This window comes from Salminus brasiliensis, chromosome 12 (genome assembly GCF_030463535.1).
Source record: "Salminus brasiliensis chromosome 12, fSalBra1.hap2, whole genome shotgun sequence".
NCBI classification, from domain to species: Eukaryota; Metazoa; Chordata; class Actinopteri; order Characiformes; family Bryconidae; genus Salminus; species Salminus brasiliensis.
Genome location: NC_132889.1, coordinates 33,645,204 through 33,671,401, shown reverse-complemented (window position 1 = coordinate 33,671,401; position 26,198 = coordinate 33,645,204). Strand labels below are relative to the sequence as shown.

At 44.7% G+C, this 26,198-nt stretch overlaps 2 protein-coding genes and 4 non-coding genes across 6 annotated transcripts; all 6 read left to right on the top strand.

Moving 5' to 3' along the window:
• Positions 1-8,608: 8,608 nt before the first annotated feature.
• Positions 8,609-11,199, top strand: rps11 (ribosomal protein S11). The gene is made up of 5 exons (XM_072693080.1): positions 8,609-8,656; positions 9,854-9,988; positions 10,194-10,269; positions 10,490-10,619; positions 11,003-11,199. Exons 1-5 carry the CDS (start codon positions 8,609-8,611, stop codon positions 11,124-11,126), a joined length of 513 nt encoding a protein of 170 aa, XP_072549181.1. The 3' UTR covers positions 11,127-11,199.
• LOC140574601 (small nucleolar RNA SNORD35) lies at positions 9,689-9,774 on the top strand. The gene has a single exon (XR_011980747.1). It is a non-coding gene; the product is annotated as a small nucleolar RNA SNORD35 (small nucleolar RNA).
• LOC140574617 (small nucleolar RNA SNORD35) lies at positions 10,026-10,108 on the top strand. The gene has a single exon (XR_011980762.1). It is a non-coding gene; the product is annotated as a small nucleolar RNA SNORD35 (small nucleolar RNA).
• Positions 10,333-10,417, top strand: LOC140574599 (small nucleolar RNA SNORD35). The gene has a single exon (XR_011980745.1). It is a non-coding gene; the product is annotated as a small nucleolar RNA SNORD35 (small nucleolar RNA).
• On the top strand, positions 10,687-10,769 carry LOC140574600 (small nucleolar RNA SNORD35). Its single transcript, XR_011980746.1, has one exon. It is a non-coding gene; the product is annotated as a small nucleolar RNA SNORD35 (small nucleolar RNA).
• A 3,071-nt stretch (positions 11,200-14,270) lies between the features above and the next one.
• hrob (homologous recombination factor with OB-fold) lies at positions 14,271-25,866 on the top strand. The gene is made up of 11 exons (XM_072693582.1): positions 14,271-14,421; positions 14,538-14,591; positions 17,809-18,418; positions 18,753-19,084; positions 20,163-20,246; positions 20,718-20,855; positions 21,322-21,430; positions 23,104-23,189; positions 24,182-24,304; positions 24,621-24,801; positions 25,649-25,866. Exons 1-11 carry the CDS (start codon positions 14,410-14,412, stop codon positions 25,687-25,689), a joined length of 1,770 nt encoding a protein of 589 aa, XP_072549683.1. The 5' UTR covers positions 14,271-14,409; the 3' UTR covers positions 25,690-25,866.
• Positions 25,867-26,198: the final 332 nt, after the last annotated feature.

The following is a 26,198-nucleotide window of genomic DNA, read 5'->3' as shown; positions in this document are numbered from 1 at the left end:
TCCTAGTGTCTCCAGCACTAGAGCAGATCAAATGGGCTATGTTTTTTTAGCACTTTTATGTTCACAGAGTCTCTAAAATGTAAAATTCTTTATTGGTGAGAGCTGACAGTGGTTTATCACCACGAGGGGGTCATTATGAGTACCTTATCATACCATTTGACTTAAGCCATCCTTATTTAACAGGGTTTCTAATCAGTACCCCCAAATTTCCTTCCCACTGAGAATGGGAGTGAGTGAAGGAAACTGTAGTTTAAAATGCCATACCAGCACTATATGGACAAAAATATTGGGACACCTGCTCATTAATTCCTTTCTTCACAAATCAATGGTATTTAAAATAGTTTATCCTGCTTTTGTTGGAGTAACTACTGCCCAGGAAAGCCTTTCTACTAGATTTTGGAGGAGCATAGCTGTGAGCGTACCTCATCACCAACTCCCCAACTTATCCCATTGAGCACCATCATTTCAGAGAACCCAGTTCCACAGCTCAATGCCGGGGGGGGGGGGGGGTATAGCCCTCTAGGCCACACCTGGCATTAGGCAGCATGGTTCATGTTTCGTTTATCTGCTCCAGAGAGTCCTATTCTATTGGCAATGCTTCTCTACAATGACTAGACCAGCTGTGTGTGCGCACATCTGTGTCAGAAATGCATTAGAAGGTATGTCCTCAAACATTTGGACATTTAGTGTGTTTGTCATTCCAGACATATGTAGACAAACAGTGACGTGAAATGCTGTGTCCTCAGGGCTAAGGTGAAATATGTGCAGAGCTATGTGGGCCTACGTAAGATATGAGATCTTGACATGCCAATTAGAGTATGAGCATTAGCTGCCTGGAAGGATGGTAGAGACACTTCAGTGATCCTGAAGTGCTCTTCTTACTGTCTTTGCAAACAGTGATGCAGGTGGCCTGGATACTTTCTATGGAATAGAGGCCAGGAAGGGATGTTCACCTTCTTAAAAAAACCCAAGTTGGGGGGTTTTGGGGTAGTGAGGTGGTGTTGGGGTAACAGGTGAGGAACTTGGTGCTCTTGATAGTCACCACGAGGCTGTAATATGTAAGAATGAGCCCACTTGGTCCTCCTAAAGTCAGTGGTCATCTGAGAGACATGGCTGTAACCAGCCATGACAATATATGGAATGAATAAAAAAGTATTGATTATTTATTACAATTATTGATTATTTATTACAATTTATTACAATTTACAAACCCAAACAATGATTCTACAGCAAGATACAGTTTCAAGGCCTCAATTTACCAAATCCTTAAGCAGAATAGATTTAATAATACCAAGATATAGAAGAAGATAAACATCAGCCACATCCAAAGGTCAAATGTCATCATTAGACAAAATATGATACTGAAACCAAAACCTATAGTTAAAAATACAGCACCTAAATGACTAAGCTAAGAGGACAAATTTGAGAGGTGTAGGAGTGTATGTCTATAAATGTGTATGTAAATGGGCTTGATAAGACTTGCAGCAGACCTGTACCAAATACCTGTACATCTCACTTTAACCAATCAGGAAAACCCCCTAATTTAGGTGTGTTTCTGAACTGTTCCAGCTCTGAACACACATTTGGGTTAGGCAATTCAATCTTGACTCATGGAAAAACCCTGAACTCCCGCTGATGTTTGAGGATTGGCATGTGTTCCTGACTGAACAGCAAAGCTGTCACATGTTGTAAAGGTAAAGCCACAAGTTGGTGCCACAAAGGGTTCCATGAGCGATGCCATAGCAGAGCCGCTATATTTCCATAATAACATGTTCGTAATTGAGACGTGTGCATGTTCAGAACCTCTTAAAGGTCTCAAGAACCTTCACTTGATGAACAGATTCGTCACACTCACACACATCCTTTACAGAACCAAAAGTGGGTGTTCTATGGGGGGAGTTTACAGTGACACCTAAAAGCACCATACCATCCACTCACACAGACCCCAGACACTGTCCCCAGACAGGTTCACTTGCTGGAGGATCTGAATGTCAAGATGACAGATGGTAGACAGTGTGTGTGTGTGTGTGGGGGGGGGGGGGGGATGTTACATTTGCTTCTGTTCAGGCATTTTGTCACGTCAGTGGATCAGGTGGAGGGAACTATACAGGGGTCCATGGCACGGAGGCCCATAGCAACTGGACCCCCTAAATCTTAAGACAGGCTGTAGAATTCTTCCTATTCCACGTCAATTGTTAACAATTGTGACTCTAGATCAGAGCTCTTTAGAAATGTCCAGCAGGCTGGTGTCCAGCAGGCCTGCTCAACACACCTAGTAACTAGTGTTGCACCGATACTGACACTGTATGGGTATCGCCGGCAATACTGGCACTTACACACAGTATTGGTTTTGGCAATAGAGAGCACCGATACCATGAAGCTTACTGGCTTTTTTTTTTTGACATAGAACATTTTACTTTGTAGGCTTTATTATGAAACCGTGAAAACGCTTAAACTACCAGTAAAAGCCAGTCATAAATAGTTATTACCATTAAACAGACATTTAATGACATTTTTAGCATTAGCACTTTTTGTTTCCATGTTCCAGCTACCTGACGTGTACCTGAATGTGAAATTGCTGCATAAGCACTTTTAGTTTTTTCACAATAAAAGCAGTTTAGTAAAGGTAAAGGTAAAGGTGCATGTATTTGTCACTGCACTATGTATAGCGAAATGTGTCCTCTGCATTTGACCCAACTGTGGTAGTGAACACACACACCCAGAGCAGTGGGCAGCCAACTCCAGCACCCAGGAAGCAGAGAGGGTGAACAGTGGCAGCTTGCCGAGCCCAGGTTTCAAGCTTACCCTACCTGCACATGTTTCTGCAAATGTGTCAGTTTTTCTTTTTTCAGAGCTCTGAAAGCTTTCAAATTTGCAGTTCCTCAACCAAAACACTGCTCTTTCTGAAAGCTTACTAGATCTTATTTAGGATAAGCAAAACATACAACCTATAAAAAGTGGAACACTATAAATATCAGGATTTATAGCCGTCTATTAAGTGTGTAAGTCAGAGTTGGTATCGGTATCAGTACTCAGTATCGGCGGATACTTTAACTTGATCTGGTATCGGAAAGGAATCGGTGGTATCGGTGCATCCCTAGTACTAATATGCCCTGGATGAATCAGGGGCACCTGAGCAACCGACCCATGATCCCACAGCAAGATACAGTTTCAAGGCCTTAAGCTAAACTGAATTAATAATATTAAGATGTAGAAAAAGATAAATGTCAACCACATCCAACATAACCACCCTTTGTATTTGCATTTCTGAACTCTGTCCCTTCCTCTTCTCCTTTTTTCCTTTCACTTGGTCCCCTTCACATTTTGAGCATGTAGGTGGCAGCAGTGAGAACTGTCAGCCTGCCCTTTAGACACGCCAAACTTTGACAGCATTACCTCCTGAGAGATAGAAAATAAATTTAATACAGACAATAAATGGAAACCGTCAACGCAAATGGAGGAATTCAACATAAACACATGACCGGGGCATTCACTAAGATGTTATGGCTGAATTATACGCAACACAGTATGCAGCGAGTGTTCTGAGATCCAGGTACAGCCATAAGTCTGTATCTCACACTAAGCAAAATAATTCACTTTATATAGCCTCTTCATTTAATTAAGAATGCTAGCACAATGCTAATTTCCACTAGTGTTGCTTCAGTGTTTACTACTGTTATATAAGCATCAAGCTAACTGTGGTGCATGTCATGGAGCATTTCATGGCAGCTGTGGCATTCAGGCATCATTGTTCACTGTTTAGTATAGCAGCTTTGGAGAGGCCGGTCTGGTAAAGATTTAAATCCGAGACAAACACAGGCTGCTATCAGCGTTTCAATCAGTAATAAACATCAGACCACTGAAGTCTTGCGTCTTTCTGAAGTCGTGCCTCCTTCTGTAGTGGGCCTTAAGCCCATATTTGGCGTCAGCATCAGCTGTCACTCAGGAGGAGAGCATCAGTCAAGTACTATAAATGTGAAAGTTGACAGTAGACTGCCTGTTTTGATGGCAATAATTAAAACCACCTGTCTAATATGGTGTAGCGCCCCCTCATGTTTCCAAAACGAAACTGCAAAAACCTCTAAAGGCATCCTGTAGTATCTGACAACAAGACTATAGCAGGAGACTCTTTAAATACTGAACTTAGAGGCGCTGTGTGTGTGTGTGGTGGGTCGGGAGGTGGGATGGTTAGAGTTGCGGGGCCCAGTGTAATATCTTTTCATGGGGCCCAAAATCCCTGCCTGTACGTTGTGAGATGGGGCCTCCATGGATCACATTAATGAGCCAGGGGCACTAATGAGCCTGTCACTGGTTCACTGGGAGCACCCTCCAAGTTTTGGAGATGTGCTGACCCAGTCATCCACATTTCACAATTTGGCCCTTGTCAAAGTGGCTCAGATCCCTACGCTTGCTTACTGAAACATTATTTAAATGGGACTGACCGTTGAGAACGGTTACCATGGATGAAATTTGATAAGCGGGTTGTCCGTGTTGTGTTGATGGCAGTTAACAGGTGAGGCATGTTAAGTATGTCTGTGGTGTTAGTCATTTCTGTACACTATGGGTGTAGTATAGTGATTTATAAGTAATTGCACTATTAAGAAGAGTGAAGGAAGATTTAGGGGGTCCAGTCGCTATGGGCCCCCGTGCCATGGACACCTGTACAGTTCCCTCCACCCTAATCCACTGACGTGACAAAATGCCTGAACAGAAGCAAATATAAACTTTTAGTTTCACTTTTAAAACCTGCAGTGAGTCGCTGACCATAGCTGCCATTCAACAGGTTTACCAGGTTTACCAGGGTCACTACTAGACCTCAATCACCTATAACTCTGGAGACGCACTGTGATAACAGGGGACAGGAGGGTGTTACAGTGCAGACGGTAAAAGGATTCAAGGATTCAAGGATTCAAGGAGACTTTATTGTCATTCGCATCACATGTGGTACATGGGGTGGAACGAAATTGTGGTACCCAAGGACCCAGTTTTACCCAGACAGCAGTACTTAAATAAATAAAATATACATAAATATATAAAAATATATGTAAAAATGAAAATAAAAATGAAAATAAAATACAGAGAGAAGAGAGCATCAGTAAATGGAGAAGGTAGCAGCAGAGTGTATTTAAAGTGACTAGTGTCGTCAAAGTGTCGTTGCAGTGGTTCCACTAAGTGGCGTTTAAAAGTCTTACAGCTTCCGGAATGAAGCTGTTCCTCAGTCTGTTCGTTCTACACTTAATGCTCCGCAGCCTCCTGCCTGAGGGGAGCGGGACAAACAGTGAGTGTGCTGGGTGAGTGGGGTCCTTCATGATGCAGGTAGCCCTCTTCCTGCATCTGGAGGTGTATATGTCCGTGGTGGTGGGGAGGCTGACTCCGACAGACCTCTGTGCAGCCTTCACCACCCTCTGCAGAGCTTTCCTGTCTGCAGCAGAGCAGCTTCCGTGCCACACGTTGATGCTGGAGCATAGGACGCTCTCCACCACACATCTGTAGAAGGAGGTGAGGACCGAGCTCCCGAGCCCAGCTCGCCTCAACCGCCTGAGGAAGTAGAGCCGCTGATGTGCCTTCCTGACCAGGCTGGAAGTGTTGTTGCTCCAGGTGAGGTTGTTGCTCAGGTGAACACCCAAGTACCTGTAGCTGGAGACCACTTCCACCGCAGACCCTCCGACATGCAGGGGGAGGTGGGCATGTCTGCCCCTTCTGAAGTCCACAATCATCTCCTTCGTCTTCTTTATGTTGATGCAGAGGTTGTTCTTTCTGCACCAACCCTCCAGGTGTTCTACCTCCTGCCTGTAGCCAGACTCATCACTGTTTGTGATGCATCCGACCACTGCCGTGTCATCTGCAAACTTCACAATATGACAGCCTGGGTGGATGGGTGAGCAGTCATATGTGAGCAGCGTGAACAAGAGGGGGCTCAACACACAGCCCTGAGGGGAGCCAGTGCTGAGGATTGTGGTGGAGGAGGAGAGGTTGTGGATCCTCACAGACTGCGGCCTGTTGGTCAGGAAGTCCAGGACCCAGTTGCAGAGAGAAGAGCGCAGACCAAGTGAGGAGAGCTTATCTGTCAGGGTCTGGGGTATCATGGTGTTGAAGGCGGAAGTGAAGTCCACAAAGAGCATACGGACATAAGAGTCCTTCTGCTCCAGGTGGGTGAGGGCAGTGTGGACCACAGAGGAAATGGCATCATCTGTGGATCGGTTCCTCCTGTAGGCATACTGGTGTGGGTCCACAGTGACATCGATGGTGGCTTTGATGTGGGTCATAACCAGTCTTTCAAAGCATTTAGTGACTATCGGCGTGAGAGCTATCGGCCGGTAGTCATTCAGACCTGTCACTGTGGAGCTCTTGGGGACCAAATAAAAGCCAAATTCCAGAGATTTTAGACCGTATTTAGAAATTCCAGCTTTTTAAAAACACACAACAACAGGACAGGTCCTGAAAACCTTTGTCCTAATTTTGGCTGAGCGTGTCTCAAAATCTCTACATTATAGCCTATCATTTACATTTATATCATTGTATATAAGCATTTTATTTATAGTGAATATTATGACTTATTGTTAATGGTTAATTCATACCTCTCCATTGTAATAAGGGAGATATATGTGTCTATTGTTGATGGTGTCTTTTGCTGTGCCTGGACTACTTCTTTTTAATACTATACCACCCTTATTATTGTATTGCACTGCTGTGCTGTATTGTGTAACAGCTACTGGCTGGCTCGCTCTCTATCTGTGTAATGTCTCCCTCTGCTGGCCTCAATGCACTGAGCCCATGCACAAGGGCCGGGCTCTGCCTCTCACCTGAGGCTCGGCTCCAGGCACACAGGTGCAGTTCATTTCTGTACTGATAGGACTCCACTTAAGCTCCCCTGTTTTGTGGGATGGTGTACCACAAAATTTGATTTCAGACCCTCTGCTTGTTTCAGCTATTTGGAGTATGGACTTGCCTGTGATATATCTGCCTGCCTGTGATTTGACCCCTGTCTATTTGAGTAGCTGTAATAAAATAATTATATCAACATCAAAGTTACTTTGATAGTAATCTTTGAAAACACTCCTTTTTTGACAAAGTCAGAATTCCAAATTTATTTAGCAGTAATGTGTGAAAATATAAAAAAATATATATATAAAAAAACATAAATACATTATTTGTTCTTTTTGTTTCTTTTTTTTTTAAATTGCAGAGCAGTAATTGCTTCAGAAGCAGTTTGGAGACGCCACAGGCTGGTGACCTCTGCTGGTCTAATCCCTATACATGTTTAGAATATACAGTATAGTTCCTCCTATATACACCATTTATATACACCAGTTAGCCATGTGTAGGTCTCCTTCCAATGTTCTAAAACTCCACAGGACCTTTGAAGGCCTGAAAGTGGTGTCTTCCACCCTAATCCACTGACGTGACAAAAATGCCTGAACAGAAGCAAATATAAACTTTTAGTTTCACTTTTAAAACCTGCAGTGAGTTGCTGACCATAGCTGCCATTCAACAGGTTTACCAGGTTTACCAGGGTCACTACTAGACCTCAATCACCTATAACTCTGGAGACGCACTGTGATAACAGGGGACAGGAGGGTGTTACAGTGCAGACGGTAAAACAACAACAAATCAAATAAAAGCCAAATTCCAGAGATTTTAGACCATATTTAGAAATTCCAGCTTTTTAAAAACCCACAACAACAGGACCGGTCCTGAAAAAGGACTTACGGTGAACCACTGAATGATCTGTCTTGTGTTAAGTCACTTTCTTTTCTCAATTTCGGCTGAGCGTGTCTCAAAATCTCTAAATTACAGCATATAATTTACATGTACAGACCTTTGAAGGCCTGAAAGTGGTGTCTTGTGGTATTTGGCACCAGGGTGTTAACAAAAGTGTCTAAAGAAAGAAAGTCTTCTTAGATTTTTCAGTTATTTGCTTCTGTTTTCCCCTCATTTGGCATAAAAGCATATGTTACAAATGGCCTACAAGACAGGGTGTCTTAAGAAGTGCAATTGCATTTGAGATCATTCTTAAATTCTTAATTCATTCTTAGCAAAGGGTTTTCCTGTGCGCTTGTCAATCTGGCCCCTGATCCTTTACGTCCTGTACGTTGGGAGGTGGGGCCTCCATGGATCACATCAATGAGCTCTGAGTGTCTGTGAACCTGTCACCAGTAGTCCTGTCCTAAAACACTCTTGGGGGGTACTGACTACTGCATACTGGGAACACTGTAGAAGCCCTGCCCAGGTTTTGGAGGTGTTCAGGCCCAGTCATCCAGCCATCGCGTCACGTTTGGCCTCAAAGTGGAAGAGGCTCGGATCCCAGAGCAGAGCACACACATGAACTAAATATATCCATTCATGTGACCATGTGATCATGTGTGAGGTGTGTAGTGTGCAGTGTTGGTGAGTGTTTAGGGGGTATATGGGGGTGTGGGAGTATGAGTTTTTTTTTAATTTTTTTTAGTATTATCATTATTAACGTGATTATTAACGCGTATCTATGATGTATTAATTATTAATAACTGTAAATGAGTTCGGATGGTTTAAAAAAAAAGTGTGGCGGAAGTACCGCCCTAGCATCACGTCACATCCTTTTCGAAATGGTCTTCCTGCTGCGTCGCGCATGCGCAGTCCTCTTTACGACTCGCCTGGCAAGATGTCGGATGTTCAGGTAGGCTCAGGGGAGCGGCGTGGTCGGGCAAAAGAGCTCGTTTTACGCTCATATCAGGCGTAATGTCGCCTTTTTCGACAGATAAGAAGCTGTAAGGTAGTGTGTGTGTGAAATTGGCCGGTTGTAGGTACAGGGCGTGTGTATTTTGGGGTATTTCTGGCCTCGTCGTTGTTGTGGCTGAGCGGGAGCTCGGCGCGTTTCGGGCCGCAGGTCGTTCGGCGCTGCTGGGGATCCAGGTTTACAGCGGTGGTCTCAGCTTTTGGGGCCTTTTGTGCTTGAGTTGATCGTGTAGGGGATCTTATAAACTAAGGGTATTGTGTATATCTGTCCTCAGCAGCTTCTTCGTGCTCGTAGTGGCTGTTAGCGCACCGCCACATGGCCTCTCACTGGCTACATCTGCAGGCGTTGAGCCTGGAGCCTCTTAATTATAGGGAGGTTCAGTGTGCAGGAGACCTCTCAGCTTGTTTCTTTGCATACAGATCTAAACATTTATTGATGATTAACTGTTGCTAATTAACTTAATTATGTAGATAAGGATTAGTGGATCACTTGAATCCCAAAGAGAAAGTCTGTAAAACTGCTGTAAAGCAAGGAACTGGAGAAAATACTAATGTATAGAGATAAATAGGACAATAAAACTGATTGGTCTGTTATATGTAGGAATGATTATACTTTTGCCATTTAATAATGCTATATTGCTATATTGCTGCATTAGACTACTGCCCATCTCCATGTTTCATTAGAAAGAGCCTGAAATCCTGTAGAAATGAATAGAGCATTTTAAATAAAGTATCAGAGGACTTAAGTTTTAAGAAAAGCATATTTTTGTCATAGCATCATAAATATTGTATGTCATATCTTGCCATATTGCCCATCCTTAACCCCATTCAGTGATATTTAAATGAGCTCATGTAGGGAATTTCTACAGCAGTCCCTAAAGGCTCAGGCAGTTCCTTTGAATGTATTGATTGAGGTCACTTTCTGATCAATGCTCCCTGTGTTACGCAGGGATTACTAAAATGCTCCCTCAGCTGCACATGATGTGTTTTCTCACGATGGTCTTCCAAGCCCTTGCTGCTTTGACGACAGCGCCTACAAGGCTACACTGATGCAGCCCCAACAGGAGACAGTGGTCCGTACCGATGGACAGTTCTTTATAACTGTGTGGCTAAAGTTGATGTTTTCTCCTTTTGGCAGAACGAGAGGGCCTATCAGAAGCAGCCCACCGTCTTCCAGAACAGGAAGCGAGTCTTGGTTCCTGAAGGAGGTGCCAAGGAAAAGCTCCCACGTTACCACAAAAATGTTGGATTGGGCTTCAAAACCCCCAGAGAGGTGAGCGTGACTTTGTTGTGGCGGTCCATCTTCAGACTGCAGCTGATGTCTTTTCTCACGATGGTCTTCTGAACCTCTGGTTTTGCAGACAGTGCCTTATGGCTTAGCTGATGCAGCTTTAATGTTGATGTTATGTTAAAGCGCTGGATGATACGGAAGTTTACATGTCCTTAATCTGTTCTTTACCTTGTGCTTGGATTCTTAGGCTATTGAAGGCACTTACATTGACAAAAAATGCCCGTTTACTGGCAACGTGTCCATCAGAGGCCGTATTCTGTCCGGTAAGTTCATAGTCAATGATTTCACTTATTGTTTTTGGGCAGTTTGTGCTTTTTTTGCTGGGATGCAAATGATGTTTTTTCTCACGATGGTCTTCCAAGCCCTTGGGGTTTTGACGACAGTGCCTAATGGCTTTACTGAAGCTTCCAGTATCTAGGTGTTTGATTTCAGCCTTTTTTTCCAAGCCCTCCACAAGCATGTAACATCTGTCTGATTCTACAGGTGTGGTGACCAAGCTGAAGATGCAGAGGACCGTCGTCATCAGACGCGACTACCTGCACTATATCCGCAAGTACAACCGTTTTGAGAAGAGGCACAAGAACCTGTCTGTTCACATCTCTCCCTGCTTCAGGTAAAGTCCTTGTTCATCCCGTTATTTTTACTTTTGACTGATTCCTAAACTCTTAGTTCAAGAAAGCTGCACATGATGTTTTTTCTCACGATGGTCTTCCAAGTCTAAGACTCTGACGACATCGCCTAATGGCTTTACTGATGCAGCTTTTCTATTTAAGCAGAAGTGTTTAGGGGTTTTGTTATGATCGTGCTGATCATTTTAAGCACGCAAGAATAATTTTCTATATTCTACATTCTTGTGGACTCCTTAGTTACTCTGTCTTTAGGTGCTAGGGCTCTGCGTGAGTGTCGGCACATGTTTTAAGTCTGTCTACTGGAGATTACCCTGAGCTTCTGTAGTGTTGGCTCAGAATTTACAGTGGATCTTTCTCTCCTCTCCAGGGATATGGCTGTGGGCGACATCGTCACTGTCGGAGAGTGCAGACCCCTCAGCAAGACGGTGAGGTTCAACGTCCTGAAGGTCACCAAAGCAGCAGGATCCAAGAAACAGTTCCAGAAGTTCTAGAGTTATTTGAACAATTCTAGGTTCCACTGCCTTGACTTTGCAAAAGGAAATAAAGGTTCTGTGGATTTGTCAAGTTGTTTGTCATTACGTTCTACAACTGTGGTTTCCCTCCTTGGTCCTTGGGTACCAACTAATGTGCCCTCATGTTCTTAATGTACAGTGGGCTTGTTTAATAACTGATTAGTTATGGGTCAGGTGTGGTGATCAAGAGAAAAGCTCAAATGTTAAGGGGGGGGGGCTGCACTGGGGATAGGAACCACAGCTCTACACTTACATTGAGGGGGTTTTCACAGTAAGCACAATGTTTTAGTAAGTATAATAAAGCAGTGAGGGTCCTGGATCCAGATTCACACAAGCTGTCTTAAGGAACAATTTTAAGAAGGATCTTAAAATGAACACTATAGTTAAAAATGTTTATAAAAGCAATCCCCAAAACTCGAGTATCTTCCTTAAAGCTGTAATTATTTTCTTTAGGTTTTTTTTTTTTTTTTTTTTTACCCAAAGTTTACAGACTACATTTTTAATTTTCCAATATTTAGCTGAGCATGTGTGGAGTGTATGGGTACAGAGCAAAAGGTGAGGAAATGGGCTCAAACTAAGCATTGAAATGTTTTCAGTGAAGAAGAGCTAGAAATGCATTTCCCAGCAGTTCTAACAGTATTTTAAGAGAAATCTCCACTTTTAATCCAGTTTAATTAGCTGTTAATTATAGTAATTCAACAATGTACACTGATTGTTTTAGAGGTACCTATTGAACTGTTATACACATAAAGAGGGCCGGGACCTGATCTGCAAAGATCCTGCAAGTTGCATTAATGGTTAGCAGAAGTTTCTTTGCAAAGACTAAACAAAAACAAGTCATTTGGACCTGAAATTAAGATTGCACAAGCTTAATGTGGTTTCCATTGCATTGCAGCCTGCAGTTGCATAATTCGTGAGTAGACCTGTACCCTAAAGTTCTGTAATCAGATGTCAAATTTTATCTAAACAATCACATCAGACTAAGGACAGGCTGAGCGTCTGCTGATGGTGTTTTACAATGCATGAGGTTCTTTTAACAGGGATGCATTCATACGCAACACCAAATTATTATTTAACAGTTTAACCGATATGCTTTCTGAAGTAAGCTGATTTACAAAAAAAATATGAAATAGCCAGTGGTCACTGGTCTTCTGTTAAATGCAATGAAACGTGTCATTGTAAAACCATAATAATTAAAATGCTGAAGTGCTATAATGGAATTACTTCTACATGCAGTCGGAAGCAGCAGTGTCTAATGTGGCACAAGAACAGATGTAATGGGCTCATCCTTCATGCTTTACATTTACAGCATTTAGCTGACGCTCTTATCCAGAGCGACTTACAAGGTTACTGGTATTACAGAGGTGGGCCAATGTAGTGTTAGGAGTCTTGCCCAAGGACTCTTATTGGTGTAGCACAGCATAGTCACCCAGTCCGGGAATCGAACCCCAGTCTCCCATGTGGTGTTATCTGTTAACTCCCATTCAAATGAAAGATGCCAGTGCCGACCAGCAGTGCTTTAAGAGTGATGAGCATCATCTATCGCCAGAGAGTGTGGCCAATTGTGCTTGTTCAGACTCCGGCTGCTGATGGCAAAGCGGCATGTCTCAGGTCGTAGGGCAGTTGTGGCTCAGCGGTTAGAACTCCGGGCTATTGCTGACAGGGCCGAGGTTCGATACCCGGGCTCAGCAAGCTGCCAATGTTGGGTTCTTGAGCAAGGCCTTTCGCCCTCTCTGCTCCCTGGGTGCTGGAGTTGGCTGCCCACCAATCTGGGGTGGGTGGGTGTCACAATAAATACTGTGTATTGTGCAAATGTCCTTAAATATTGTGATTAGAATAATTCTGTCTTGCCCAGCCCTACTACACACTCGCTCTCCCAGCCTCTATATATATATACTATATAAAACTTAATACACTATATGGACAAGTATTGGGACACCTGCTCATTCATTGAATCTTATGAAATCAAGGGTATTAAAAGGAGTTTAAGCTATTTTTATTGGAGTAACTGTCTCTATTGTCCAGGGAAGAAGATTTTCTACTAGATGTTGAAGAAGATTCATACTGGATTAAAGCAACCTCTCAATTATTGCTGTGAAACTGTAACACATTCAAGCATTTCAGAATTATCCTTGATTAAAACTACATCTTAAATTATTTCTGTGTAACTGTAACTAATACAAACATTTCAGATTCATACTGGATTAAAACCACCTCTCAATTATTACAGTGAAACTAACAAAAACAAACTTTCCAAATTCATACTGGATTAAAATCACCTCTTAAATTATTAATGTAAAACTGTTATCAGTACAAACATTTCAAATTCATACTGGATTAAATCCACCTCTCAATTATTACAGTGAAACTAACAAAAACAAACTTTCCAAATTCATACTGGATTAATCACCTCTTAAAGTTTTAGTGTAAAACTGTTATCAGTACAAACATTTCAAATTCATACTGGATTAAATCCACCTCTCAATTATTACAGTGAAACTAACAAAAACAAACGTTCCAAATTCATACTGGATTAAATCCACCTCTCAATTATTACAGTGAAACTAACAAAAACAAACATTTCAGATTCATACTGGATTAAAACCACCTCTCAATTATTACAGTGAAACTAACAAAAACAAACTTTCCAAATTCATACTGGATTAATCACCTCTTAAATTATTCATGTAAACTGTTATCAGTCCAAAATTTCAAATTCATACTGGATTAAATCCACCTCTCAATTATTACAGTGAAACTAACAAAAACAAACATTTCAAATTCATACTGGATTAAATCCACCTCTCAATTATTACAGTGAAACTAACAAAAACAAACTTTCCAAATTCATACTGGATTAATCACCTCTTAAATTATTCATGTAAACTGTTATCAGTCCAAAATTTCAAATTCATACTGGATTAAATCCACCTCTCAATTATTACAGTGAAACTAACAAAAACAAACATTTCAGATTCATACTGGATTAAAACCCCCTCTCTATTACTACAGTGGCGCTGTTCTCCCGCAGTACCAGAAGACGACCACCAGGCGGCAGCAGCGGTGACCGGCCTCGCGTTCCTCAGCGCTCTACGTCACTGTGTGTTTGAACGTGGCGGCGCCGAGGAGAGGGATCACCGCGGGGAAGACTCTGGTGGTTTTTGGGGGATGAAGGTGCGGGTTTAGAGATGTAAGCAGGTGTAAGAGTCCAGGAAAAGATCTGAACGCTTTATATGTCGACTGTTTCCGTCGCTCTGGACTCATGACGGCCACGGTAAGAGGCGGCGCTGGCGGTTGTTTTCGCCTCTGCGCATTTTCATGGCAGCTTCATGTTGGTGTAGCTGTGAAGTGATCTAACGGGGTTCCCCTGTCTCTCACCTGCTGTTTTAGGCGTGTAAGACGTGGAGCGGCCTCTTCAGCGTTGGAGAAGACTTTGATGATGAGGTGTGTTCATTATGGCCGGAGGGGCAGAGCCACCCCCTGGTTTAGAAGGGGTGTGCTGGCAGCAGCGGCACCGATATTGCGCATAAAGCGTTAAGAGTGTGTATCAGGACTCCCTGGGTGGGTCCCTCTCTGTGGGTCCCTCTCTGTGGGTCCCTCTCTGTGGGTCCCTCTCTGACCTTGATGACCTCCTTACAGCTGCTCCTTACATGGTCCAAAAGACCTGCCTTCCACTCCTGTCCAGACACACACACACACACACACACACACACACACCCCATCACCCTTCTCCAACCATATGTATGAATCTAAACCGTGTGTGTGTGTGTGTGTGTGTGTGTGTGTGTGTGTGTGTGTGTGTGTGGTTTTGTAAAGTCTGACAGTAATAATTTTAATCCAGTAGGAATCTCTACTGTCCAGTGAAGAAGGCTTTCTACTAGATTTTGGAGAAGCCCTGCTGTGAGATTTTGATTGCATTCAGCTGCAGGAGCGTTAGTGAGGTCGGGATCCCATCTCATCCCCATCTCATCCCAAAAGTACTGGATGGAGCACCACCATCCATCATTCCAGAGAACACAGTTCTTCCACTGCTCCACAGCTCAATGCTGGGGGGCTTTATACCCCTCTAAGCCCACGCCTGGCATTATTAGGCAGCCAGTAGGTTCATGTTGATCTGCTGCAGAGTCCTATTCTATTGGCAGTACTTCTCTTCAGGGACTAGACAAGCTGTACATGTGCATTTGCACATCTGTGTCAGCAATGGGTGCAGCTTAAAGTAGTGTGTGTAAAGTATGTATGCGTGGGTTTTGATTTGAAAAAAATAAATATAAATATAATAATAATAATAATAATAGGTCCCGGGCATCGACTGTGTGTAGTTTTTGCAGTTGAACAGTGTTAATCATGCAAGGAGCTTAATCCAGTATGAATCTGAGATGGTTGTGGTGTGTACAGACAGTAATAACTGTGGGTTGGTTTTAATCAGTGATTTAAATCCAGTATGAATCTTTAGTCAATAGCTTTTGCACTCTAACAGTAATTATTGTGCAAGGGTGGAGTACGGTAGCACAGTGTGTGTAGAGCAGTCTGACTGTAAAAATCGAGAGGTGGTTTTTAATCCAGTATGAATCTAAAATGTTTGTGGTGTAACTGTAATAATTGTGGGGCTATTCTTATCCAGTATGAATTTTTTTAATAGCCGCTTTTGTAGTTTTCTTAGGGACCTCCGCAGCCAGTATGGGCCTCCGTGAGCCTCCGCAGCCAGTATGGGCCTCTGTAGCCAGTATGGGCCTCCGTGAGCCTCCGCAGCCAGTATGGGCCTCTGTAGCCAGTATGAGCCTCCGTGAGCCTCTGTAGCCAGTATGAGCCTCTATGGGCCTCTGTAACCAGTATGAGCCTCTATGGGCCTCTGTAGCCAGTATGAGCCTCTATGGGCCTCTGTAGCCAGTATGAGCCTCTGTAGCCAGTATGAGCCTCTATGGGCCTCTGTAGCCAGTATGAGCCTCTATGGGCCTCTGTAGCCAGTATGAGCCTCTATGGGCCTCTGTAGCCAGTATGGGCCTCTGTAGCCAGTATGGGCCTCTGTAGCCAGTATGGGCCTCTGTAGCCAGTATGAGCCTCTGTAGCCAGTATGAGCCTCTGTTGCCAGTATGGGCCTCCGTGAGCCTCTGTAGCCAGTATGGGCCTCTGTAGCCAGTATGGGCCTCCGTGAGCCTCTGTAGCCAGTATGGGCCTCCGTGAGCCTCTGTAGCCAGTATGGGCCTCCGTGAGCCTCTGTAGCCAGTATAGGCCTCCATGAGCCTCTGTAGCCAGTATGGGCCTCTGTAGCCAGTATGGGCCTCTGTAGCCAGTATGGGCCTCTGTAGCCAGTATGGGCCTCCGTGAGCCTCTGTAGCCAGTATGGGCCTCTGTAGCCAGTATGGGCCTCTGTAGCCAGTATGGGCCTCTGTAGCCAGTATGGGCCTCCGTGAGCCTCTGTAGCCAGTATGAGCCTCTGTAGCCAGTATGAGCCTCCGTGAGCCTCTGTAGCCAGTATGAGCCTCTATGGGCCTCTGTAGCCAGTATGGGCCTCTGTGAGCCTCCGCAGCCAGTATGGGCCTCTGTAGCCAGTATGAGCCTCCGTGAGCCTCTGTAGCCAGTATGAGCCTCTATGGGCCTCCGCAGCCAGTATGGGCCTCTGTGAGCCTCCGCAGCCAGTATGGGCCTCTGTAGCCAGTATGAGCCTCCGTGAGCCTCTGTAGCCAGTATGGGCCTCTGTAGCCAGTATGGGCCTCCGTGAGCCTCTGTAGCCAGTATGGGCCTCTGTAGCCAGTATGGGCCTCTGTAGCCAGTATGGGCCTCCGTGAGCCTCTGTAGCCAGTATGGGCCTCCATGAGCCTCTGTAGCCAGTATGAGCCTCTGTAGCCAGTATGGGCCTCCGTGAGCCTCTGTAGCCAGTATGAGCCTCTGTAGCCAGTATGAGCCTCCGTGAGCCTCTGTAGCCAGTATGAGCCTCCGTGAGCCTCTGTAGCCAGTATGAGCCTCTATGGGCCTCTGTAGCCAGTATGGGCCTCTGTGAGCCTCCGCAGCCAGTATGGGCCTCTGTAGCCAGTATGAGCCTCCGTGAGCCTCTGTAGCCAGTATGAGCCTCTATGGGCCTCCGCAGCCAGTATGGGCCTCTGTGAGCCTCCGCAGCCAGTATGGGCCTCTGTAGCCAGTATGAGCCTCCGTGAGCCTCTGTAGCCAGTATGGGCCTCTGTAGCCAGTATGGGCCTCTGTAGCCAGTATGGGCCTCTGTGAGCCTCTGTAGCCAGTATGAGCCTCTGTAGCCAGTATGAGCCTCTGTAGCCAGTATGGGCCTCTGTAGCCAGTATGGGCCTCTGTGAGCCTCTGTAACCAGTATGAGCCTCTATGGGCCTCCGCAGCCAGTATGAGGTCTTTGACTGAAGCCTCAGTATTGGTAGTCTTCTTCTAATCCTTCTCACGCTAATGAAATAACAAGCTCTGCTAATAGTCACAGACACCCGTTATGGTTCTGTTCTTGTTGTTGGGAGTGAAGTCGTGGCCCAGAGTCATTTGGGGGAATTACATGGATACTGTGTCCTGTATGGACTGGCCAATTAAATCCCACAAAATGCACAAAATCCTCTGATGAAACTAATCCAGCTCCAGTAACACTAGTCTGGTTTATATCCGCTATACTCTCAGTGGTTTCTGTTTGTGTGGTGCTTGACTGTTTCAGGATTTACTGGAAGCCGATTGGACGCATGCATCTGGACCCCCTTCTGCTTCTGAACCTTCTGCAGCCCCAGCCTCTGCACCCTTGCAAGAACCGGCCACATCCCATACCCACTCCTTCGCTCCGTCAACCGGCTCCCGGGACAGTAGTTCAGAGCCAGGCTCTATAGCACCTCACAGTCTTCCAGAGCCCAGCACTGTTAAAGGTCTAAGGAGCATCTCCAATCCCAACTCCTCATGTCTCTCCACCTCAGCCCCCCATACACCTGCTGCTTCTCTGCGAGTCTCCAGTGCTGTTTCTTGTCTGCAGCCTCCTCCTGACCAGCCTAAGCTTCCACCTGCAATCAGCAGTGCCGCCCAGCAGGATGACTTTGATGACTGGGATGTGGATCTGGAGGAATTGGATGAGAGTCTTTTTCAGAAGGCCTCTGGACCCCAGGCTGGTTCTGCCGCAGACACAGACAGTGCCTCTCCCGTTAAGAGGATGAGATCATCTGCTGTTGAAGAGACCCCAGTGGTATCTTCTCTCAGAGGGTTCTGCAGCACTACTCCAGCGCCTGGACCCCCACAGTCTGTTTTCAGGAACCCGTGTCCCTCCACATGTTCTCCACGAGGTAATCCGGCAATGCCTTCATAACCATGTAATATTGTCCTGTGAGAGAACTTTTGAAGCACACGATTCCTCGAGGAACTTTTAGGGGTGAAACTGTGGCGGGGCCTTCTAAGGTGCTTTGAAGAACCTTTATGGAACCTTTTTTTTTCTTGAAGGCTCTTCAGAGCACCTTAAGAGGTTCCTCCACAGTTTCAAATTTCAAAAGTTCCTCAAGAACAGTGCTAAACTCCTCAGCCCGTTGGTTCCTTTCACCAACACTGTAAAAGCATTAGTGCACAGTTGCACACTAGAAACCAGTGTTTGTAGTAATGCTTGACCAGCAGTTTATTGTGCAGCCCCTCCTCAGAGTCCGTACCAGCCCTGTGTGAGGAACCCTTCTCCAGCCTGCCGTTTCTCCAGCCCAAGGCCTGCGAGAGCGTCACCTGAATGCCAGAGAGGTGCAGCTACTCCAAGAGCACCGCAGCGCCACCCTGAGTCCCTGTTCCAGGCTATATCCCCTGCCCCGTCACAGACGCATACACCCCGTCCTCTCCACACACCCGTCCTTACCAATCACCTGGTCCAACTTGTGTCCGCAGCCAGTAAGACGCCTCAGAGGCCGCGGAGCAGCACGGGTCGATCCAAAACACGGCGCTTTCCTGGACCGGCAGGAGCTTTGCCACAGCAGGTACACAACTAGTTTGCTTCAGCTCAACTGGGGCTGGGTTTATTTGACCAGAGGAGGTTATGGTGGGCCAGATGTGGGATTAAATGTTTATTTCTTTCATATTCCCACAAGATAGTCTGGATTGAAAGCTTATAGTAGCTTTATTTTAAGGAATGCAACTGAAGTGTTTATTAGGATCTTGATCTTATGTTTCTAAATAATTTATTCTGTAAGCATTAGGATTTGTTCTTCATTCTAACCTTTATTAGTGAATATTTGGAACTCTTATATTAAAAGTGCTTTATTAGTTGTTATAAGTCTTGATACCACCCTGTTATGCATGTTATTTATGGCTGTTTAGTTCACGCAGGTAGGCTTCTTGCACACTAAGGTGTACTACCCAGTAACCGCATGGACTTCTGTACACACTGGTGTGGCTGTTCTCTGGTTATAGAAGTTGTAGAATAATACTTAAGGCTCGCTAGCAGGCCATAGGCTACTTCAAAGGGTTAATCAGTGATGAGCAGGTCCTGTATTTAATACATATTCAGTTGAATGTCAGGTGAGCATCTGTGACATCTGTAATGGACCATTCAAGTAAAGCCATACTGAAATGACGGGACCTTAATAAACCCCCAATTTGTACTCCGTAAAATAAAGTGGTAATAACCTTCAGGCTGAAGCTAAGTAAAGGCCACCTTAACACTTCTCTTCAGCTGAGGATCACAGGTAACACCCTTTGCTATGCTAAAAACAAACTGAAGTGTCCTAAAATGGTCCTTTTAGCCTTTAGACCATGTATTTAAGCCCACACGAGCAGTCAATTAACAAGTGGTCTAATTAACAGTTAACAGTTTTGGAGGCTCCAAGGTAGAACCCTGTGGAACTAGATATGCTAAACCAAACAAATGCCAAAGAATTCACAATAGTTTGTGCGTTAGGATGATTAACTGAATATTAAACCTATGATAACCTTTTGCTGTCAGACATCCGGTTTAGTATCTTGGGTGGATAAAAGGTTATTGAATTACTGTCTGTCAGATAACTTTGTTTATGAAGATCCATTTCTTTTTTTTCTTTTTCTTTTGTCGTCTCACAGATTAGTCGGCAAAATCTAGATGACATTGTCGTGTCCGTGCCGCAGACGCCAGCACACGGGGCTGTGGCTCGCCTGCGAAATGAGGTAATACAAAACATCCGCACTGGTTCTTCTATGGCTTAGTTCAAAAATGAAGGTGCTTCAAATAGAAGAACCACTTTCGGTTTCATAAAGAACCAGGTTTGTAACAGACATGGAGAGTGATGGTTCTTCACATGGTTCTTCACATGGTTCTTCACACACTAAAAAAATATAACATATATAAATAAAAAATAAATAATAAGACCTTTGAGGAACTTTTGGAGGTTCCTTAGTTTAAAACTAGGCTTTTAGAGAAAAGAAAAGGTTATTTGAAGGTTCCTCAAAGCAGCTTTAGAAGTTCCTGGTTCAGTTTTGGTTCTTCCTTAAGGATCTTCTACTTTTAACAGTGCCGGTTCTTCTATGTTTTGCTCAAAGAAGCTCATTCGAGGCACCTACATTTTCTAGATACTGTGTAACTGTTGGTATTACTCAAGGGGAAACCCTTTACCTGTATGTATGTATGTGTGAGAGCAGGTCTCAAGCTCCCAAAGCAGCGAGGAAGACGAGTTCAGTGGGGGTCCATGGGCTGCAATGAAGGCCGAGATGGGATTGGACGAAAGGAACCCTTCCTGTTTCCTGCATTCCTACAGTATAGTCATGGTGCTGCGGAAAGTAAGTCTTCTAGAGTCTTCTAGCCATTTCCGTTATTCTCCTCAGTGCTAAATGTGCCGAAAGGCTGCAGTCTGTCTTCCGGTGTGCACTCCATTCTTTTCTCCCGCTGTGGTTACTGCAGTTTTCCTAGAAGTAAATCTAGAAGTAAGTGTTGCTATAGTGAAATTCATGTGTACAGAGGAAGTGCAGGACTATAATCGGGACTGATGAGCAGTCCTTCCACTGATAGTAATTATCAGAAACGTCATCAGTCGTGCTAATGCGGCCATTATAATTTTAATGTGTTTCTTCGACGTGCCATAACAAACCGGCGCTAATGGCAGGCACTTTTTAATTATTCATCAGGGTGATGAATGCCGAGCTAGTTCATTAGCCTTTCAGAAGCCTTGGGCTTGTGGAGGACTTTGTCTTGTTGGTTATTTCCTGTTTTCGCTGATTTTCTTTGTTTACTCTCGTTCTTTCTCAGGCTGCTCTACGACAGCTGGCCAAGAATAAGGTTCCTAACATGGCTGTGGTGTTAAAGAGCATCTTGCACACACATGCAGATGCCAAAGCAGTGTTCAGGGACCCCACAGGTAAGGTGTATGCAACAAGCTGGAGTTTACGTATCATCAAAAGGTTTGGAATTGCTACATTTTCTGGAGGACCTGGCTTTCGAGGCTAGTTTTTCAGTCATGGAAACACTTGGAAAATGTGGACACGGCAGAAAATGTCCAGGGAATATTAGTGAGGTCCTGCAAAGCTGTCCAATTGAGCTGTTGAGTGATTAGCATTAGTGACTCATGTAGTGACTCATATAAGCCACAAATCTGTGTTTGTACTGTTTCACTTTAATGATTTAATGGGTATTATTATTTACCTTATATTGTCATCACAGTTGTACACTACTGCCCCCCCCCCCCCTTATTTTTTGGACTTGTGGTGAGTCTTGAATGGTGTTATTTTGAGACCCTTCTCCTGCTCTAAAGCCACACTGCTGACACCGAAGCAGCATGTAGACTGAGACGGTAAAACAGTCCAGTAGAGCTGTTGAGATGGACGTTTTTGCCCTCTGATGCAGTAGTGACTCTCATAATGCCAACGTTTTACTGCTGGTAAAGTCGTAAGTGGAGATATGAGTCACTGCTGATGATGCAAATGTCTGCCATTGATGATCAGGTCTCTGCTTCAGACAGATTAGCAAGCTTTCATCATCAGTTGTTAACCAGCATCTTTACTCAACTTCTTTAACTTCAAAATCTTGCCAGCTGACGTCCGCTAGCTATACAGAGTCTACCTGCAGGTCTTTCTCACCAAAGGCTTTGTCCAGGTTAGCTTTTCTGAGTTGACTTCGAAACCGCAGAGTAATGCCACAGGACTTTACACTAATATGACTGGGAGGGTTCTCGTGCAGCTCCACCACAGTTCCATAGTGCAGTAGCCGCGTTCCAGCCAGGGGTGGCAATGACCGAGACGCTGTTCTACCTGTCAAAGCCAGCGGAGCATCAGTGATTGTGATCTAAAGGTGCTTTAAGTAAACAGACAGGATAAACACCCCAAAAAGAGTCGCTAACCATTATTATATATTATATGCAGGTACAGTGACTGCCAGTGAGCATGTGTAATTATTCTGCACCAGTTTATTGTGCAGTCCCTTCGAGTTCTAATTACAAGTAGACGCAAGTTGCAGTTTCATGTCTTGGAGGAGAAATGGATAGTTTTAGTGATCAGTGGCAGGATGTGTGTTTATTTATTTTGTATAATTAATAAAAATAAATAATTTGTTATTATGATTAGGGCAGTTAGGTTATCTGTAACCACTAGATGCATCATTTTGATACCAGGAGCCAACTTTGCTCACTTTATCGCAGAGACTTTAATTACAGCTTTGCAGATGGGAAACCAAATAGTGTGTGAAGGCAGCATTAGTCATACAGACAGCTGCATTCACACACACACACAGATATGATATATTATAGATATATGATGGAAGTGAATTGTCAGGTTTCTGCATATAAAAAATGTTGGAGTACTTCCGAAGTTTCCTTTTGACAGCAGCAACAAAGAGTGTGTGTTCCTGACAGGCTGAGTAGTGTTTGAGGTTGCTCTGTGTTTTGTGCACACACACACGCATGCACACACACACACACAATCTCTTTTTAATACAGCTGTTTACCTGCCTTCAATCCCTGTGTGTCCAGTCCAGTCACTAGCCCTCTCTCTCTCTTTTACCCTCTGTATGTGATCTACGTCTCTCTCTGGTCTCTAGGGGAGATCCAGGGTACTCTTCACCGTCGTTTGCTGGAGGACAGACAGGGCGAGTTGAAGACCGGGGCTGTGCTGCTGCTCAAACAAGTAATGTAGCCACTATTCAGATGCACCTCCTGTTCAGTAGGGATACACTGATGTGAAATGTTTGTGTTCGCTGAGTGGTGCAGTAGTCTAATGCGCTACCGCTATGGCCTGTGGGTTGCAAGTTCGAATCCTGAGCCATGCTGCGTTGCCATTACCAGCCAGAATCCAAGAGGGCACAATTAGCCATGCCCTCTGCCGGGGGTGGGTAGATTATGCTCTCTTCCCTTATCACTCTTTAGCGATGTTGCCCGGCACAACTGTCTGTTAGCTGGTTTGGCAGAGATGGGGATCCAATGCTTTCCTCCAAGCATGTTGGCAGTGTAATAGGTGGTGGTGGTGGCTGGCTTCTCATGTATCAGAGTCCTTACCCTCCTAATGTCAGGGGCATTGCTTGTGCAAGGGGGTGGGGGGGTGGCAAATGAGCTCCTCCAGGTTGAGGCTGTTGAGATGGTCTGTATTAGAGCTGTTAGATGATCAGTGTTAGACAAGCTAAACCTAGACCCAAAAAAATGTCCTAAAAATGTATTAATTGAGTATTTGGGCAGAGTTGTAATATTGGGGCCCAGTGTGATATCTTTTCAGGGGGCGAACAATCCCTGACAGTGGCCCTGCCTGTATTGGTGATGATTTAGAGTGTTTGTATTCCTTATCATCTGGAAGACTAAAAAGGGGAGATTTAGAAGACTAAAGAGGGGAGATAACTCTGAGAACTTTGGGCTGGAGTTCTGGTGGCTTCTGATTGTGGTAGAAAGCCAGTCCCCCCCCTTCTCTTGATAAGCCTGGAGTGAGAGCTGGTACAGTTAAAACAGGGGAAGACTGGGTGGTGGAGGGTGGCGCAGACTTGGTCAAGGAGAGGTGAAAAGGGTAGAGATGGTGTTTTTAGGACACTAGATTGGGAGGTGGGGCTTCCGGCACGTTCCTCAGTTCAAAATTTCATTATTTCATAACATCAGTAATGGACTGAGTCTCTCTCTCTCTCTCTCTCGGCACAGGTGGGTGTGTTCTCACCTTCCCATCGGAACCACTATCTGAATGTTACGCCCAACAACTTGCTCAAAATCTACCCACCTGATGGAGTCCCACTCGTCTCCTCTCAGCTTTCACAGCCTGTGCTGGTATGTGGCCATGTTTGTGTGTGAAAAAAATTACATAAATTTAAACAAATGAATTTTTGAGCGTCATTCGTCAGTCAATACTGAGAGATGAAGGTAATATAACTGAACACATTAAACCGAAGAAATGTCTTATTAACATTTATTTATTAAGTTGTAATGAACAAAAATGTAATTGTCCTGTGAGGACAGGGTTAGGACACCCCATGCATTTACTATTTGTTAAAAAGTGTAAAATGAGTCAGATGCAGAACATCAGCTGCAGACGATTAGAACATGGTTCAGTAATGTTTCTTTGTTTGTTATTTTGTGTGTGTAGGGTGCTGTTGAAGTACCACAGAGTAGTACCTCCAGGCCAGTAGGGGGCCCTGTGTCTCAGATGGAGCTGCATTATGACTATGATGAAGAGGAGGCAGAACAGCGCGCTAACCCAGCTTCTGTTAGTGTGGCGGTTCAGCCTCCAGGCCCTGAGACCTCAGAAGAGGCCCTGTGGGGCGCAGGTAGGGTGAAGAGGGTCAGCAGCATTGGGAAATATTGTGTTTCACTCTGTACTTCCATAATTCCAGACTGTATCCATCTGTGTCTCTGCAGACTCTCTTATTACCCTCCTTTCACCCTGTGTGTTTTCTTTAAAGCTCTGGACCCCACACAGGACTGACCACCACAGAGCAGGTCTTATTTGGGTGGTGGGTCATTCTCAGCACTGCAGTGACACTGACTGACATGTTAGTTAGTTAGTGTGGTGGATCGGTGGTGTCTGTCTGTCCACTCACTGTCCACTCTCTATTAGACACTCCTACCGAGCTGCTCCACCCTGTAGATGAAGGTAAAGTCAGAGACAGGAGCTCTGTATCTGCTGCTGCACAGTTTGCGTTGGTCATCCTCTAGTCCTTCATCAGTGCTCACAGGATGCTGCTGCCGACAGGACGCTGTTGACTGGGCATTTCTGGTTGGTGGACTATTCTCAGTCCAGCAGTACTGCTGTGTCTGATCCACTCATAACTCGCCACCACCATGTCAGTCAGTGTCACTGCAGTGCTGAGAATGACCCATCACCCAAATACTACCTGCTCTGTGGTGGTGGTCAGTCCTGTGTGGGGTCCTGAGCATTGAAGAACAGGAGGGTGAAAGGAGGCTGCTGTACTTTTACAGTGCAGTTAATGTTGGTTTGACAGACATAGGAACAGTAACCATGTGAACAGCAGGAGTTGTCAGGTTGTTTGCAGACTGTCAAACGCAAAATATGTATTTTTGCATGTCACTTATTTTCTATTAAGTGTGTGTGTGTGTGTGTGTGTGTGTGTGTGTGTGTGTGTGTGTGTGTGTGTGTGTGTGTGTTTCTTACAGATGATCTCGATGAGCTGCTTGGCGAGTTACCTTTTGAGTGACGCCACATCCAACACTATTCCAGGCTCCTGTCGTTACCATGAAAATAGGCTGTAATGACAGACCACAGGCAGTAGCCCTAAACTCCTGAGCTTTCCGTTTTGTTCAGTTTGTAAAAATGCTTTTGTAAAATATGTAAATAATCACAGAACAGAATCATCTGAAAAAGATGAATAAATTCTTTGGGATGAGTTTCCCTGTGTTTTGTGTACACCCCCCCCCCCTCTCATTTCTGTAAAGCTCATTTTCCTACTCAGCAAACAACAGCTGTTCAGCTTGCAGGAAATCATCTGTGTGTTTTAGGTGGTGCATGCCGGCATCACACCGCTGTCTTTTAGGCCCAAACAATCAACCAACCAACCAGCCAGTCGGTCGAGCAGGATTAGTCACGCTGCATGTTGTGAGCTGACCCTGACTGCAAGTGTGGAGGTTGAGGGACATGTGACTGGGTCATGGAGGCGGGTGCACGGACAGTGTTTTTTAATGGTTGCTTCATCCAGTAGATGAATGT

Bases quoted from the DNA above. Each gene is read 5' to 3' on its own strand.
- rps11 (XM_072693080.1), top strand. From the start codon at position 8,609: ATGCGCAGTCCTCTTTACGACTCGCCTGGCAAGATGTCGGATGTTCAG. The intron at 8,657-9,853 runs GTAGGCTCAGGG...TCCTTTTGGCAG, and splicing joins GCAAGATGTCGGATGTTCAG to AACGAGAGGGCCTATCAGAA. The intron at 10,620-11,002 runs GTAAAGTCCTTG...TCTCCTCTCCAG, and splicing joins CACATCTCTCCCTGCTTCAG to GGATATGGCTGTGGGCGACA.
- hrob (XM_072693582.1), top strand. The intron at 14,592-17,808 runs GTGTGTTCATTA...TGACTGTTTCAG, and splicing joins GAGAAGACTTTGATGATGAG to GATTTACTGGAAGCCGATTG. The intron at 24,305-24,620 runs GTATGTGGCCAT...TTGTGTGTGTAG, and splicing joins AGCTTTCACAGCCTGTGCTG to GGTGCTGTTGAAGTACCACA.